At 45.4% G+C, this 18,755-nt stretch overlaps 1 protein-coding gene across 1 annotated transcript in view; it reads right to left on the reverse strand.

Annotated features, from left to right (window-relative positions):
- The window catches only part of thsd7aa (thrombospondin, type I, domain containing 7Aa), an 87,859-nt gene that overhangs the window by 32,445 nt on the left and 36,659 nt on the right, over window positions 1–18,755 (reverse strand). Inside the window, exons 3-5 of the mRNA XM_072705872.1 lie at window positions 14,767–15,015; window positions 11,556–11,731; window positions 1,539–1,694 (exon numbers count right to left, since the gene is read on the reverse strand). Coding sequence (XP_072561973.1) covers window positions 1,539–1,694; window positions 11,556–11,731; window positions 14,767–15,015 — 581 coding nt within the window. The remainder of the gene's footprint in view (window positions 1–1,538; window positions 1,695–11,555; window positions 11,732–14,766; window positions 15,016–18,755) is intronic.

Below are 18,755 nucleotides of genomic sequence, written 5' to 3' on the forward strand. Positions count from 1 at the left end.
GAGAATGAGGATTTCACCAGTGTAGGCTACAGGCTACAAAAAAACCATCTCAAAATGCTGCCACTCTCCTGATTAACAGTCAGAACAAAAACAGAAGGAACTATTAATGATGTATATAACATATATTAATAAATAATATCCATCCATCTCCCATAACTGCTTACCCAGTACAGGGTCACAGTAAAGCCTGGAGCCTCTCCCAGAAAAGACAAGGCAGGGATCTCGCTGGATGGGATTCCAGTCCATTGCAGGGATTAATAAATAATATGTTTAATATTATAAATATCTGTTTTTTCCAGAATGGATGCCTGAAGGGCTTTTTGAGAATTTATTTTTGACGATTTCTGAGCTTCCAAAATGCCCGGAGGCACAGTAGGATGCAGGCTGGGATGGACTCTGTAGGGGGGGGGGGCAGTGCACGGGGGACACAGTAGGATGCAGGCTGGGATGGACTCTGCAGGGGGGGGGCAGTGCACGTGGGACACAGTAGGATGCAGGCTGGGATGGACTCTGCGCGGGGGGGGCAGTGCACGGGGGACACAGTAGGATGCAGGCTGGGATGGACTCTGCGGGGGGGGGGGGGGAGTGCATGGGGGACACAGTAGGATGCAGGCTGGGATGGACTCTGCGCGGGGGGGGCAGTGCACGGGGGACACAGCAGCCAAAGACGAGGATGGAAGCTAATTGCACACTGTACACGTGTTAAAACATCACCGCCTGTTTATGCTTCCACATATCGTCCAGGAGAGAAGTCACGTGTCCCTTAAGTGCCTGTCGCTGGGGACAGCGGAGGCCCATACTGTAAATCTCAGCACCATTAAGTGGGACCATTGGGTGTAGGAGCCGGGTAGAGGCATCCGTTATGAAGACGCATTGTGGAGAATCTCTCTCTCTCTCTCTCTCTCTCTCTCTCTCCACATCCATTTGAGTCGCTTCATTACGGGAGAGTTAATACACATTAGTCACCGCGGCGGCGCCGCGTCCCGGGGATAATTAACGCCGGAGTCGGCAAGCGTGTCGCCCTGCTGACGGACGAGCACCAACTGTCGCCACGGAAACAAAGGCGGAGCCACCACACAGCCCTTCCGGGGCGGGCACCCTGCGAGGCGATCGCCGAGGGCATAGACCCCCCTCTGCACGCATCTTAGAGGCACCACAACATAAATAAACAAATGAATGAATGAATAAAAGCAATTGAGAGGCATTTTACTAGGAAGAACCAAGATGATGACCTTGGCGGGTGGGGTTCTTTTTAGGACCTGGGGGGCAATTGGGATAATTATCCAAGAAATGATAGACATACATCTTACTGTGATCATTCAATATGCATGAAAAATCAGAGCTCGCCAAGGGGGAGAAGAAGGCTAAATCCTTAACAATGCAGAGGAAGTCATTAAGCAGCCAGTGAACATGCGATTACATCTGTTCTCAAAGCGCCTTTATCATTTCATTTAAAATCGGGAATCTGCTCCTCTCCACCTGCAGGACATACAATGCAGAAAGGTTTCCTGTAGATGGTCATTCGCACGGCCTCCTACCCTTCTTCCCAGCTTGGTCCTGGCAGTTCTCAAAGGTACAGGGACCCCAGGCCGTCCAGCCGGACACCTCGCATTCAACGGGACAGGCGATGTGACACAGTTGGGTTGTGTTCGGAACCAGGCCCAGACACAAATCGCTGTCCACAGGACGGGAAGCTGTGGGTGAAAAGGCCCCAAATCAGTGACCCTGTCTTCAGTTTGTCCCTCATCAGCAGGACCTGCTCTTGAAGGATTCCAGCAAAATCCAGCATTAGACACGGACTTACAAACGCTAGAAAACACTTTCCAGACATCAGCCCTGCATGGGCATTTCCTGGAGGACATTCCATAATATTTGTAATTTGCTTTGCAAAGACCAAAAATATTGGGAGACAGAGCTGAAGACTCGCCACATGCATTATGGTCGAATCACCATCTGATGTTTCATGTAATGCCAAAACACAATCTGCACTGTTGTTAGACAAAAAACAAAACAAAGTTTGTGAATTTTGTTGGTGTTTGGAAAGACTAGGGGTACAATAATAATAATAATTTATCATTCTAGGAACAAATTCTCACTCCAACTCACTCTATAAAGCAATGAAAACATACCTACAGCTGAAAGCAGAGCAGGACAGTGCTGTTCCACCTCATGAATATTCTCTGTTATGTTATTTGTGGTCCATTTCCATAAAAGTGCACAGCTAGATAAGGTAAAGACACCTTTCTTTCCCCCCTAAGGACATTTGGTTTCCTCTTATATCTTCAGCCATTTGATAAATTATGCTTCAACAGCTATACCTGTTTGCCTCTGCGGATAATCCGCCAAAGCCTATCATACACGATCTTCCCGACGAGCCCCACAATCTGTTGCCGATGGTTTGCAACCCAACCGTTTCATTCAATGCAAGTCTAAAAATCTGATGTGGCACCTGCCCCCCCCCCCACCCCAGCCCACCCTCAGAACTACCTGCAAGGTCAGGCCATTATCAACTTGAAAATGTCAAGGAATTTCATATGCATAGTTAACGTTACATTTAACGATACATTACTTCTCCCACCTTTGATTTGCTCTGGGGAAATGCCGCACTTTTAATTGGGTATAAATGAAGCTGGATACAAGAAATAAGAAGGCAACATAGTATAACCTATAATGCGGTATGATAATAACAATGAAATGGACATTTAACCATTATTTAACCAGTTCCTTAACACTGTCATTACTAGTGCCAAAATGCAGGGTCACATTTTTCAACTCAGTCTTTGATGCATTTATTAAAAATACTCGAGAGAAACACCACAGACATATCATATTTATCGTGTACCCAATCAACACACAATTACCTCAAAGCACCTTTTAAATGTAAAATGATTAGTTATTTATGCCCCTAAACTGATGCCACTCCTAAGATTTACACCCCTTTCCTGACTTAGATCTATTAACACACTTCATGCACAACCAACGACCGGGCAAAAAGATAGCTACTGCATCTCATGAATATTCTCTATAACGTTGTTTTCACGATTGGGGTTCCTCCATAAATATGCACAGCCAGACACGTAAAGGGTAAACGCACCATTTCTCCCCTCCCTAAGGGGTAGAGAGAGGAGTACAATGTATTCTAACTTTAATAATACAACCCCAGTTACCCAAAGCTTTTTTTTAATTTGAGATATTTAAAAATAGTTATATATGCCCCTAAACTGATGCCACTCCTAAGATTTATCTCCCCGCCCATCTCAGATCTATTAACTCATCTGCTACAGTCCCCTGGTTCCTCTGGTTAATTAGGACCCAGGAGCTTCCAGAGACACCATCCAGCACACCTCATGTGATGCACCAAGACCTCAGCGGCTCACGACGCCTGAAAGCAATGGAATATTGCCGGATTTCAACAGCATGTGTCTCAGTGCCTCCCTACAGCGATCAAAATCGATAACTGCCGGGATCAAAAGAATCTGCAGAAGGCCACGAGGAAGGAAGAGAATAGCATTACAGTACCACTATATGTTTTTTAAAATCAGCAGAAAAAGTTTATAGATGAACAGCGAAATGGCTTCTCTGTCCAGAAAATTTCTGTTCTCCAGCCCAGAGACCCAAATTACCTGAAGCATCTTTGAATCCAAAAGGAAGGATATTATATAGGCAGGCCAAATATAACAGCTTCCCTTCAGAGTGCTGTGAAAAGGCATACTTCATCACCACAATATTTTGGCAGGGTAAAACATGAGTTCTTAAGCCAGTGGTGATCTTTGTGTGACTTGAGCAGAGCAAAGAGTCTCAGATTCGAGAGCTGTTTGACCGTTGTGGGGAAATGAGAGGTGTAGAGAAAACAGAATAATAGATTAGGGAGGAGGAGAAGAAGTTCGTGATGATGGAAGGATCAGGAGCTTGTATTGACCAGAGAGGAGAGAGAATAGGATGACAGGAGCAGGGAAGAGCGATATTTAAAACAGACGGGGCAAGGCATTGAATAAATAAACAATAAGGACCTGGAGGAGTATGTTCATAATGTAGCAGCATACAGATATGAATCAGAGATTGTACTTACAGCACTGTCTTCAATTATCTTCCATGTAAATGGTTTAATTAAATAAGCCTAGTTCAGCTCAGTTGAGAATACAAACACATTAACACAATATGTTCACATGAAGCCACCTCTCGGTGAAATGTAATTAAACATACTTAAAAATGTGAGGTATATTACAAGACATTTACAGATTTATTCATTAGGGTTTGTTTGCACGGTTTTTCAATATCAATGCAGTGGTCCAATTAAATGCGGAAATTGAAAATATTTTCAATCTTCTTTTCCTATTTTTACAGGATCTAAAAGGAACGTTCCATTTTTTGTTTTGCAAAAATTATATTTTTATGCTTTTTCTATTTCGTTAATTTATACTTTGTATATGTTTTTATTTTGCTTTCTACTTTTATTTTATACTATAGGCCTAAACAAAACATTTTCAGGCTTCCTTTCTCTGTTGTATTAAAGCATTTTTCTCTTTGTGTTTTTCCGTCTTCCTCTGTGTTTATTTGTGTCTGTGTTTCTCTGTGTTCCTCTGTGTCTCTCTGGGCCTCTTTGTGTCCCTCTGTGTTCCTCTGGGTCTATTTGTGTCCCTCTGTGTCTCTCTGGGTCTTTTTATGTTTCTCTGTGTCCTTGGGTCTCTGTGTGTTCCTCTGTGTTTCCCAGGGACTGTCCGTGTTCCTCTGTGTCTCTTTGTGTTTCTCTGAATCTCTCTATGTTTCTCTGTGTTTCTGTCACGCCCCGCTCCGTCCGCTCCCGATGTGTGCCACGCCCACCTCATTACCTCCTGTTTTGCCCTGATTGTTCTAACCTGTGGCTTGTTGTCCGTGGCTTGTCTAGTGTATTTAGTCCTTGTCAGAGTCGGTCATCCCCAGATTAGTCATTGTGTAGTGTCCGTTGATGTCCGTGCCTGTACGTCTGCCTCCGATTAAACCCCGTTTCCCTGACTACCTGGCTACGCTCGCCTGCTTCCTGCTCGCCCTACCCGCGAGCGTGACAGTTTCACTGGGTCTCTTTGTGTTTCTCTGTGTTTGGGTCTCTTTGTGTTTCTCTTTGTGTTCCTCTGTGTTTCACTGGGTCTCTTTGTGTTTCTCTGTGTTTGGGTCTCTTTGTGTTTCTCTGGGTCTCTTTGTGTTTCTCTTTGTGTTCCTCTGTGTTTCACTGGGTCTCTTTGTGTTTCTTGTGTTTGGGTCTCTTTGAGTTTCTCTGGGTCTCTTTGTGTTCCTCTGGGTCTCTTTGTGTTCCTCTGTGTTTCACTGGGTCTCTTTGTGTTTCTCTGTGTCGCTCTGGGTCTTTTTGTGTTCCTCTGTGTTTCTCTGTGTCTCTCTGGGTCTCTTTGTGTTCCTCTGTGTTTCTTTGTATTTCTCTGGGTCTCTGTGTTTCTCTGTGTTTGGGTTTCTTTGTGTTTCTCTGTGTCTCTCTGGGTCCCTTTGGGTTTCTTTGTACATCTCTGGGTCTCTGTGTTTCTCTGGGCCTCTTTGTGTTCCTCTGTGTTTCACTGGGTCTCCTGGTGTTCCTCTGTGTCTCTCTGGGTTTTAATGTGTTTGTCTGGGTCACTTTGTGTTTATCTGTTTTTCTCTTGGTCTCTTTCTATTTCTCTGTGTCTCTCTGTGTTTTTCTGTGTCTCTTTGTGTTTATCTGTGTTTGGGTCTCTTTGTGTTCCTCTGTGTCTCTCTGTGTTTCTCTGGGTCTATTTGTGTTCGTCTTTGTCTCTCTGTGTCTCTTTGTGTTCCTCTGTGTCTCTCTGTGTTTCTCTGGGTCTATTTGTGTTTGTCTTTGTCTCTCTGTGTCTCTTTGTGTTCCTCTGTGTTTCTCTTGGTCTCTTTGTATTTCTCTGTGTCTCTCTGTGTTTTTCTGTGTCTCTTTGTGTTTATCTGTGTTTCGGTCTCTTTGTGTTTCCCTGGGTCTCCTCATGCTCCTCTGTGTTTATCTGGGTCTCTGTGTTTCTCTGTGTTTGGGTCTCTTTGTGTTTCTCTGTGTCTCTGGGTGTCTAAAATGTGTCTGTTAAATTTTGTGCTGGGTCAGGCTAAGATGAGTATCTGGCTGACCCGGAGGAATAGGATGAAGGAGGCAGGATTGACAAATCCTACCCTCATGATGAAGGGTTTGGTGGCAGCCAGCCTTAAAATTGTCCATGCTTTTTTCAGGGTGATTCACAACATTTTCTGAAGTATTGAGGTACAGTGGGGTTTTATGTGATTTGAACCATGAGGGGGAGTTAATCTTGAAGTTTTAGTGTAGTTAGTGTTTTGCCAATGTGTTTGAAGCCTTGATGCATGGGGATGATGCGTTGTCCTGATGATAGTGATTGGTTTTATTAGCTGACCATATGTTTTCTTGTGCACTCTATATTGTTTTTTGTTAGTTGTTTCCCTTATTTTGTTTTTTCTTTTCTTATCATTTGTTTAAATTTGTGGCAGTGACCCATCTTGCCAATTGAACTGGGGTTTCCTTCCGTCAATGATTGAATTAATAAAGGCCGGTGAAAGTTAAAAAAAAAAAAGTCTCTCCAGGTCTCTTTGTGTTCCTCTGTGTCTCTCTGGGTCTCTTTGTGTTCCTCTGTGTCTCTCTGTGTTTCTCTGGGTCTATTTGTGTTTGTCTTTGTCTCTCTGTGTCTCTTTGTGTTCCTCTGTGTCTCTCTGTGTTTCTCTGGGTCTATTTGTGTTTGTCTTTGTCTCTCTGTGTCTCTTTGTGTTCCTCTGTGTTTCTCTTGGTCTCTTTGTATTTCTCTGTGTCTCTCTGAGTCTATTTATGTTCCTCTTTGTCTCTGGGTCTCATTGTATTCTTCTGTGTCTGTTTTTCTCTGTGCTTCTCTTTTTCTGTGTGGCATTTCCTGGCCTCACAGGACATTCCTCTGGGCCCCTGCAGCCAGAGGCAGTCCCATGGCCTGTACCTGTGTGACTCCACTCCACCACCAGACTTTACCTTGCTGCCCGATCCCTCACGGAGGTCAATGGCCATCCTGCATTAACTCTTTCATTGTCGCCGCCTAGTGGTTCGGACGCATACGTCCAAAATTTCAATAACAAAAAAAAATGACGTTCAATAAAAGAAACAAATGTATCAAATCAACCAAAAACGGCTTGTTACACTACAAAAAACCTTTCAGATAATATCTGTAGAAAGTTGCGCAATTTTTGTGCCATGGTTTTTTTGTAACAAGTAAAAATAAAATGACCATGGTAGCCATCTTTAAACGGGTCGAGTGTCAGGAAGTAAAATATAAGTGTTAATAAAATGAAAACTAAGCACTTCAAACTATTTCTTTCACGGCCAATAATTCATAAACCGTCACAGTATTAAGACAAAACACGCATTTTTCCATAAATATGACTGTAATGCTCTGAAATAGCTTGCTCACTCATCGCGGAAAAATGTCAGTCGGCATTCTGTACATTCGTGCAATGTTTATTATCTTCGGAGTTTTAGAAGAAAACCAATGAATAAAATGACAAAGTTACCCTCGTTTGAAAGCTTGATCTCTTATGTACATAAATCAATCACTGTAATCCTTCATTGTCAAGTATTTTTTCAGATATATGCTCTGCTTCCCTGCTAGCACATTATTTTTTACGCACTGAACCTTTGCCCATGGTTATGTTTCACCATAATAAACTTTTTACATGAACATCAAATTACAGTGTCATTTGCTTCATCCAATAGAGGTGTGTCTAAGGTTTGCAAAATGGTATGGGATGTGCTGATTGGGCATTGTTTTTCGCGCTGGGGACATGAATGCGCAACTTATTATCTGCAGGTGCAGTATTTGTGGGAGTGTCTCGATTACGCATTACGCACGTAGTCTCCGTGAGTTTACCCAGTTATTTTCGGACAACAACTTTTTTGACTGAAGAAAAATGGCTCGGATGACTTTCACTGTTGAGAAAGCACAGAAGATGATTTTGAAGAGTGGTTCGGGGGAAGAAAGTGTCGCTTTTATCCATTGATTCGATGGAGGAGGACGCTTTTTTGCGCGGAGAGGATGCAACGCTCGCCATAAGTACATTTATTTACAGTTTACTCTTTTATTCTATAGATTTTTATAATTCCGTGATTCAGTAAATTACAATTAACATTTGCTTTGGTAACACTTGTATTGTGGTACATTGGGAAAAGTTCCGCATCGCCTTTGTCAAGCTTTGAAGTGTGCAAAGTAATGCAGCGCTTTTGGCTTTCACTTGGGCAAAGTTACGCGGGGCTTTGTTTGGGCAAAGTTATGCGGGGCACTTGTCGGCCTTGTTTGAGCAAAGTTATGTACAGTACTTGTCGGCTTTGTTTGGGCAACATTATGTACGGTACTTGTCGGCTTTGTTTGGGCAAAGTTATGCGGGGCACTTGTCAGCTTTGTTTGGGCAAAGTTATGCGGGGCACTTGTCGGGCTTTGTTTGGGCAAAGTTATGCGGGGCACTTGTCGGGCTTTGTTTGGGCACAGTTATGCGGGGCACTTGTCGGGCTTTGTTTGGGCACAGTTAGTTAGTTAGTTAGGGTTAGAAACAAAATGTTTCTTATGACCCATAAGTGGTAATGCATTTAGAAAGAAAGACGCTATCCCAAAACACTGCTAGTTACACTGCGGCCATTTTGGATAGGTTTTGGATAGGTTTGGCACAAGTCGTGTGAATAAAATATAGATTTTCCTACAAATGTGTGGTGATTTTGTGTGACAAAATGTTACTTATGACCCATAAGTGGTAATGCATTTAGAAAGAAAGACGCTACCCCAAAAAACACTGCTAGTTACACTGTGGCCAGTTTGGATAGGTTTTGGATAGGTTTTGGATAAGTTTGGCACAAGTCGTGTGAATAAAATATAGATTTTCCTACAAATGTGTGGTGATGATGTGTGACAAATTGTTACTTATGACCTATAAGTGGTAATGCATTTAGAAAGAAAGTTGCTACCCCAAAAAACACTGCTAGTTACACTATTGCCATTTTGGATAAGTTTCAGATTAGTTTAGGTTAGGTTTTGGATAGGAAAGGCTCCCAGTTGCACCATTTGCTCTTTCCTCCGTAAAACCTGTTGGGCTGCATCAAATGATATGAAATTGGGCACACATGTAGAAAACAAGTTTGGGAACCAGATTTTTAAAATTGGACCTATTCCATCATGTAGTTTTTGAAATATTTACAAAAATCCAAGACACAAAGACAGGTTTTTGTATTTTTCCAGCTGTTTTTGTTATATTCGCATGTCCATAAATTATACACAGGTTATTCATTTCGTTATTGAACTTCCTACAATCAATTGTAAAGGGGTCAACTCTGATTTTAGGTATCAGGCATGTGTCTGTGACTTTTATATCTGAAGTTATAAGGTAATTATTCCAAAGAGGGAAGAAATGCCCCCCCATGCAAGGGGCCCCTGGTGCCCTCCATAGAGTTAAGCAGCACATAATGCCCTGCCTGGTTGTTAAGGGTTAAAAATAGCAGCAATCCACATCTGTCCAGTGTCCAGTACAACTTCTCATTAGGCCCTGACTCCTGTCCCATTTCTGCTTAGCCCCCTGTCTCCCTATAAGTTTTGACACAGCTCTTCCTACACTGACACAGATTACAAACTAATCGCCTCGCTAATGACAGGGAGCTACATAATTACAGGTTCTGGAATTGGTTGCTTTAATCAATCTATCCATTTTCTGAAATCGCTTGTCCTATTCAGGGTCACAGGTCCAGAGTCTATGAGCATAAGGAGGGAACAACCCAGGACAGGACACCAACCCATCTGAGGGCACAGTCACACACCACTCACTCACACCTAATGGCAATTAATCAACTCCAATTAACCCCAGCATGCTTTTTGGTACTGGGGGGGAATCTGGAGGAGATCCCACAACAACACAGGGAGAGCATACAAACACCACACACATGGCATCCTGGCAGAGACTCGAACCTTGGTCTTAGAGATGGGAAGCAGCAGTGCTAACCACCATGCTGCTTTGGGTGCTTCAAATATATGTCAAAACCTGAAGGACTTTAACACGATGGTATGTTTTGCATGGTGAGAACTAATTTTAATTTGGTTTTCATCTCCCATGTATAAGAGCAGCTGTGTATATTTGGAGCTATGGATCCTTGTGTGGGTATCAGCCAGTTTACCAATTTGTGTCCATCCATCCATAACTGATTCTCCAATACAGGGTCATAGTGAGCCTGGAGCCTATCGGAGGCAGCACAGGGCTTGAGGCAGGGATGTTTTCTTAGTCAATACACTCATTTGTGAATCAAAGTTCAAGTCCATGTGTGCTTTTACCTTCTCTGTTTAACAAAAAATAATTTTAATTGCTTAACTGAAAATAACTCCATTTGCATCCATGTAAAATGCTGGATATTTCAGGCTAAATACTTTGCTAAAAGGTAAAACAGCAAAGCTCTCTGGTGTCTTGAACCAACAAGCTCCAGGGTACAAGCCTGCCTGCTTAGCCACCATAGACCCACCAGGCTGCCGCCATAGGCTGTTGAAGCTGTTGCCCATTGGGGGGGCGCCCTTCCTTTCACCGATATGGAAGGAAATCCCCTCCCATGGCTGCAGGCTGACCACAGCTGGAGCTTTGATATCCTGTTCCGGCTTTGATATCCTGTTCCGGCTTTGATATCCTGTTCGCCCACCTCCATGTTCCGCCTTCCGGCTGCATTCCTTTGATTCAACTCATTTTCTCATTCATTTTTAATTTCCACCAAACTTAATGCATGATGAGAAAAACTCTTCATTCTTCACGCATTTATTAATCTCACTACCCACCGAGGTCAATTTGCACTCCTTACAGAGAGGGAGGAGGGTGTGACTCGGATCCTCTTTGCCATTCATCTGATTGGTCCGTTTCACTCCACCCCTCATGTGCGTTGAAGCTTCTATCCTTCTTTTATTCCTTTACTTGCATTACAATATGAAAAGCAAGGGAGTTCTAATCCTCCCATTTAACAACGAAATGTGTGCTATTTTTCATCTTTGATATTGTGAAGCTGTTAGAAACGGGCAGCCAGCTTGGATATTTTTAGACATACAGTCAGCTAAGGTAACCAGGAATGAAATCAAGAGAATGAAAAAAACACAAAGAAACTGGAGCAGAAAGCGAAACAGTAATTGGTAATCCATCTCTGTGGAGCGTCACCCTGCAATTCCCAAAGACGGCTGTAAAGTGTGACGGATTGGCAAAATCCCACTGCATCACGCGGTCATCTGTAGCATGGAGGGTTCAGCCCCAATGTGACACGTCCTACGTGGCACTCCGTCATGCCCAAGAAACATCACCATGGCCTCCTACGCGCTTCAGCCCCCCCCCTCCCCCCGCTTATGATAGACATCCACCCTCAGGTCTTAACTGCAATTGACCAGCGGTCAATGAGAAACAAGCACGGGCTGTTTTGGGGCGTTTCCATCAATCACGGCGTTAACGTGGGGGAGAGGCCCCCTGACAAACCGTGACGCGGGGTCTTCAGACTTACAGATGGGATGGATAAACCTACAAAAGCCGCTGTGCTGTGGGCGGGACGGGGCGGGCGCCCTTACCTTCTTTGGTGGAGCTGAGGGACGAGGGCGTGTCGACGGACGCCTGCACGCAGAACGCCTCCCTGCTCTGGACTCCGCCCCCGCACAGGCCCGTCTGGTTGCCGCGGCGCCGGTCCTGCTGGCTCAGCAGCGTGTCCACCCTGCACTCGCTCCACTCCGTGGTCTTCCAGCTATACCTGCAATGGAGACAGAGAGACAGAACCGTGACCAGCCCCAGCTTCGGAACAAGCCTTTGACCAGCGCTGGCAGCCATCGCTCTTTGCGCTGCACGCTGAAACGGGGGAGGGATGAGCTAATCGGTCATCCATACTCAGTGAAACGCTCCGGCTTTGCAGAAGAAAAAAATGACAAAAATCCGTAAAATGAGAGGAACACATACTGTAGATGCCTTGTGGCTGTAGCCTCTGGGGTGGGGCTCTGACCCCCGGAGCCCCAAACAAGACAAGCAAGTATGAAAACTGGAATGGATGAATAAATAAAATCAGTCTTTGTCTGAATAACTGCTTACAAATGGCAAAACGGGGGATGTGTCACTGTAGCAAGCCTTATTAACTCTATGAGCTATAAAACAAATCACATAACACAAAGCCCTATTAAGCCTGATGGTCCACAAGAACAGGGTTGAGAACTAGTTAAATAACTAAAAAGGAATAAATATATCTTAATGCAGATATATAACGTTTAAACATGGATTATTTGAAAAGGCCTATATACAGAATATAGAGGTAATATATAAAACAATGCTATAGACACTCCATTGAGGTAATGCTATAAACCTTTATCTACTGTGTGTGTGAGTCTGTGGACAGATTCATAAATCTACTGGCACTACTTCGACCTTCCATTAGCCGTCGTTTAGACGATTCCTTTAAAACACACCACAAGTCTTAAATCTTCTTAATGTAATCGGGAAGTTTAATGAACGGCATGTTTTCACAGCGGGCGTGCTGACCGCGAGCGCAGCCCCTCGTGCGAGGTGAAAGGGAACCCAGCCCGGAGCTCGGAGTCCCTGCCGGACTGGACCAGGCCCCCCTGCCATCTCACGCCGTTCCATATTCATGAGGTCCGGGCTCCATTGGCGCCAGCGTCTCCATCAGTCCAACGGCGCCCGAGGGAGCAGGAAACCTCAGCGTCTGCAGTGAAAGGCTCCACCTCGCTGCCACTCGCAACCACTCATTTCCCGGGCCTGTTTAGTACTCCGCTGTCGATAAGTGATTCCGAGAAATGGAAGCACGCAGACGGATGGCAGCGGCATGTACAGTATATCAACCTGCCATGGGAAAGTGTGTGTGTGGTGACGACAGTGTCATGGAGTCCGTACCAGAGGACCTTCGGTCAGGAAGTTCAGATAAACCCCTGTGACCCACCTTAGGTACGTGGTAGTTTGAGGAGAGGCTTGGTCTTTTTTGGATTGTGGAGCTACCCTGGAGTGCTGCAGATTTGAGGCTTTTGTTTGTGTTTGTAAATAACCCGAAGGTGCAGGTCCCAAAAACGACCCAGAAGGTCTGGCCACATGTGACGTGAAAGCTTGATCTCCTATCTGGCTGCCTTTTATTATCCCAAAGGAAGCTGCTAAGCTACTTTCTGCGGCTGTAAATGCTGTGAGTCCGGTGTGGTCACAAAAGCAGGTGTTTGGTCACAGCTGGCTCAGGCGGGTGCGTCTCAGCGGGAGGGCGTCAGCGCCTGATAAGCACGGGCATTTCTAGGGCACGTCAGACGAGTCGGACACCGTGCTCGCGGCCGCCCCGCTCTCCAGCGGCCGTCTGTCTGCGGCTGGCAGGGGTCCGGTTCTCCGAGCCTTCATCTCCGTCTCAGCCCATATGTTCTCGGCAACATCTTACACCCAGGGCTCCCCACGGCTCACGCATGACAGGAAATATCTCAATGAGCAGGCAGCCGCGTCTCCCTGCTGCTTCCGCTGAGCCACCTTCCCGCCTCTTCTGTTGTTGTCGGTAGATCAGTTACCAGAAAACAAAAACACGTATCCAGTAGAGGCTGCTGGTCACAGCTTGGCTTTTAAGTCACTACCTAAAAGTGCACAAGTTATTCTCCTTAAATCCCACCACATACACCATATGGCCAAAAGTATGTAGATGCCAGCATGACCAACATCTCATTCCAAAGCAAAGGGAATCCATATGAGGCCGGTCCACCGTTATTGCTATAAAAGCCTGACCTTTTCTGGAAAGCTTCGCATTAGATGTTGGAACTTTGCTGGTGGGATTTGTTTGTATGGCCGACCACTTGACTGGACTTGCTCCAAGACATTTTGACTTTCACAATCACTTGACTTTCACAATCACTTGTCCTGTTTGACCTGGGCAGCTCTAGCAGGGCAGAAAGATGGCGTCCTATTGTGGTACCAAATGGAAAGTCACTAACCTTTTCTGTACAAGCGCCCATTCGGACGCTAATGTTCGTTGTGTCACTGTGTGCTTAATTATACACCTGCGAGAGCAATGGGTGGGTTTACCGCGTAATCCGAGGATCCTTCAAATGCAGCTTAGAAAGGACACAATCTAAGTAGCATTTGTAAGCTGCTTCCTTTGAAGGTTCGCACTATGAATCTGAATTCGGACTCAGTCCATGTCAGGAAGGAGACTTTGATCTAAAGACAAGATTTGTAAGCTACCATTTAAATCAAAAGGACCTGGATTTCACTTAAGCACCGACTTCTTGCTGTGTGCTGATTGGTCAGTCTCCTATAATCGTGCATGTGCCACAAATGTTAATGCGAAACAGCCGGATGAGTCTTTCAGTCAAGGAAACAAACCAGCCAAAGCACAAGAAGAGCTGAGCTCTTTAGCCAATCACAGGAGCCTTTCAGTTTGAAAGTAGTTTGTAAAACCTGAAGCAGCTGAGAGTGTCCCTGCTAACATGGATTGGGTTGTAACCCTAAGCCATGAGTTCGGCTTAATTCGGCAATTCCGTTCATTAACAGGAGTGTCCACATACCTCTGGCCATGTAGAATAGCTACTCTAGGCTTTGCCGGTGGTATATAGGTTTGTGTCCTGCAGGGGGGCACTGTGGTCTCACTCCTTTAGCTTTGGGGGGTCCAATCCCACCCCTGTTCTGTGTGTATGCAGCTTGTATGTTCTGCCCATGTTTAAGTGAGTTTCTCCAAAATTCCTACAGGCCAAGCTGTCTGCCACCTAGCTTATCAGCATGGTCGCCATGGATACGGCAGTGTACACGATGTGGGTGACTTACACAGGGCATGGTGGTACGCCGTCTCCCTGGGGCACGCAGGGCTCCGTCTCCTCCAACTCCGGGCAGCTGGCACCGTCGCCCACGGCGACCTGCAGCACGCGCCGGCTGCGCGAGCGCTGCCCCTTGGGGCCGTTCAGGTCGTAGCACTTCTTGGAGCAGGGACCCCACTCGGACCAATCGCTGACCTCGCAGTCCTTGGTCACCAGGCACGAACGGAAGGCCACCGGCAGCGTCTCCTGGGAGCACAGGCTGCGATAGGAGGGAGGAGCCGTCAATCAAACGTTCCGCCTGCCAATCATGCGCCTCAAAGAGTGACCACAGCTCGGCAGTCCCGTCCGTCAAACTGTGTTTTTCATTTATTTTATTATAGTGCACTTCAGATGGAAAGTGAACGGGAGAGAGACAGCGGAAGGAGGTATCGGCTTGAAGTAGGACACTTTTCATTAGAAACGTGGCAATTTTGTTTTTCCAATTTCCAAAGCAGCACAAACAAGCAATCACAGCTCTTTCATAAAGAGAGATTACAATAGTAAATAGCATGGCCAGGGACTCCTTAAATGACTGGTAATTTCACAACGAATCATCGAAAATGTGCAATTATCTGTCTTTTTGTCCTTCTCCCTCCCGGTGTTGACGCGTCGTGCCTGATAGGCTATTAGGGGTAATTACATGCCTACCCCATTCTTCCTGCCCCCCTGCCTGCAAGAGCTCCTTCAGAGGCCACTTTCATGCCACCCACCCCCCTCCCCCAGAGGTTTTCCAAGCCCCCCTAAAAGTAAATAAAGCCCATATTCTTTCATTTTATTTTCTCCACAGATTTGGCACCAAAGACGCAGGCGTGTAGTTTAAACAGAATCCCAGCAATACATGCATTGAGATGTGATGCCTCTCGCTTTGCTACAATCTATATGTCAGACAAACGCTTGTGAGGCGATGGAGGAGTGTGGATGTAGGAGGAGAAGTGAAAATCTCAACACTAACATCCAGTTGGTTATTAATTGTTAACAATATAATTCAGGGTTTCCTCTAACATTGGGACAGATTATTCCTAGTTTCCGTGTCTGTCCAGCTCTCCAGTTGGCTGTTTTGGTGACTTTTGCTCCCCCAGATAAATCCAAAGGGTTACGCTCCACACCACATGAGAATCCCAAGGCCTCGCCCGAAAGCAGCGGGGGGCCCAGGATGGTATTGATTCCTTCCCCCCTTCAGACTCCACCCTTCGGAGGGTCCCCGAATACCACAAGCGCATTTGCAGCCAGCACCGGCGAGGCCAGGAGGCATCCCATAACAATTAACCTCATCTAACCCACAGAAAAAGGGCCCAAACAGCCGGTGGGAACGGGGTCTTTGTGTAGAGAGGGAACCTCAATATTCCCTGTCACACCTTCCATTATTGACGTGTATATTACCTTTACTAATGAAACGGTGCGGGGCAGCCAACCCTGCTGTTTAATAAAGAAATTCTGATGATTGATGAGTTGATTTAATTTTTAACAGGGGGGATGTATGTGCTTTCCATTTATTTATTTATTAATGATAATATTATTCCATCCATCCATCTCCCAACCACTTATCCTGTATAGGTGTGTGGAGCTGAATATTGCTGATATAAAAAAAAACACTCAGTGACCATTTTATTTGTACCCCTTAGCTGTTGAATAGGTAGAATCCACCGTTTCCTCCAGAACCACTTCTGAAGCAGGCGGGTTATGTGAGATTGTTATTTGTGCACTTGTGACCTCCCAGTTCGCTGCGATTCTCCTCTGACCTCTGCCATAAATGAAGTATTTTCGCTCACAGATATGCGGCTGACTGGATGCTTTTTGTTTATCGCACTGTTCTCTATAAATTGTAGACGCTGCAGTGTGTGAAAGGAAGGTGGCAGATTCGGAAATGCTCCGGCAGCCCCTGAATTCAGACTTTCAGAAATTCAGCGACATCACATCACTTTAAGAAGCGCTCGGCGTCGGCCATCTTGGCCACTGAAATGCGCAGCCAAGCAATAAACGAGCCTCTTGACCCTGTCTGCAGGCTCTGTGCATTTAGCTGTATTCTAGCATACAAATGTGGTGTATTTGCTCTTGTAACTGACCAGACAACCTTCTGTTAGATTCCCACTGTAACGGTAAGGGTCATCAACCCTAACATGGCACAGAATCAGAACCATGACACAGTCAGCTGTAAACCCTCTGCAGATAAGTGGTGTTTAATCCCCTGCGAGGACGAGGTGGAGAGATGGAAAACATTTGGAACATATGATGAACTAGGGGTGGGTGGTCATCCCAAAAAATAACCATGTTGTGATATTTATAACACACAATCACAACCCATGATCTGAATTGCGATCTTCCCAATTTTGAAATGCACCCTCAAGAATATTTAGGCCCGAACAAACCTAAGCACTTATCTCAGGGTTGCCAACTTTGGTCAGCTTGCTGGAGTGAGATTTTCTATTTGAGAGAAGTCTGCACACGCATTTACATGTATGTAAGAGTTTCATTACCTTGTAAATAGTCTGTAGGGTTTGCAAACTACACCAACGCTTCTGATGTACAGTAGGTAATTTTAGGTTTATAATGGGATAATATAGATTAATAAGTGTTGGTGTCATGCCAGTTGCCTGATAGTTAACAACTTTGCTTATCTACACATCACTCCAATCCTGTACTTACTGCATTGGCTTCCGGTGCAGTTTATAGTGTGTTTTAAAGTTCTGGTGCTCACTTATAGAGCACTGCATGGTCAAGCACCTGAATAACAACCCAGGATGGGGGGGCCCATCCCAGAGCACACTCACACACGCACACCTACGGGCAATTTAATAACTCCAATTAGCCTTAGCATGTCTTTGGACTGTGGGGGGAAACCAGAGTCCCCAGATGAAACCCCATGACGACATGGGGAGAGCATGCAAACTCCACAAACATGTAACCCAGGCGGAGACTCAAACCCTGGTCCCAGAGGTGTGAGGCAACAGTGCTAACCAGTGCACCACCATGCTGCCGCTAATCACTACAAAAGGTTCATTTCACAGACAGCTAGAGAGTGACATCCACCAGTCTAGAACAGGATAGCAAGGCATTGATATAGGATATTAAGAATTTGGATCCTTTGTGTCCCCTGTCTGCTTCATGAAGGTTCTGAGTGTGTATTTAGGGTGTCGTTAGGTACCCCAATCACGGCTGGGGGGTGACTCTATATGCCACTGTAGTTCAGAGTGAACCAAACCTGGAGAATATGGAAAATATCCAGTAATTACACCTTGGATCCATGCTACGTTCACAAGCCAACAAAATGAATTCCTACTAGATGGCTGTGCTGACTGGTCAGGTTATATTACAGGTCTTGATCAGGGGTTCTCTCATATATGACATATCTGAAAAACAATTCGACGTGAGCTACCGGCATGGCGGATGGGGAAGTGTGATATCCCCTGGCTAGTGACACATGTTACTACTGGCCATTGAAGTTTCACATGAAGTTTGAAAGGAAAATGTAGAAGGATATAAAAGATTACGATCATTCACATGAGAAGAAGATGGTGGACGTCTCCAAGATCGATCATGATATAAAGTGGTCAGATTGCCCACCCCTGTGGTGAGCTTCAGTGGGATGAAGCAGGGGCTGGACAAAGGTGACAAGCTGCCGTGGTCCAATTAGCCACCAGTAACGGGTCCCATGATCAGGCAGTCAAATGTTTGTTTAAAAACAGCTTTAAAGGTAACCAGTGGTTAGACTGATCTTCTGTGCGATTTCACGCTAAAAGATAGGTGGGGGGGGGAGACATCTCCATGGTGACCGGAGGGCCTGTCTCCTCACCCGCAGATGAACTGCAGCAGGCAGAGTCATGTGACTCAGGGACAGATGTGGGGGACCGATTTCGTTGAGGGAAACGAAGAAACTGTTTCGCTGAGATGAAGGAAAAATGATACAAACTCGCACGGGGAGGGGGGGATCAAAGAGACAACGGAATGGGGCGTGGGTGACAG

Source organism: Paramormyrops kingsleyae, chromosome 23 (genome assembly GCF_048594095.1).
Source record: "Paramormyrops kingsleyae isolate MSU_618 chromosome 23, PKINGS_0.4, whole genome shotgun sequence".
NCBI lineage: Eukaryota > Metazoa > Chordata > Actinopteri > Osteoglossiformes > Mormyridae > Paramormyrops > Paramormyrops kingsleyae.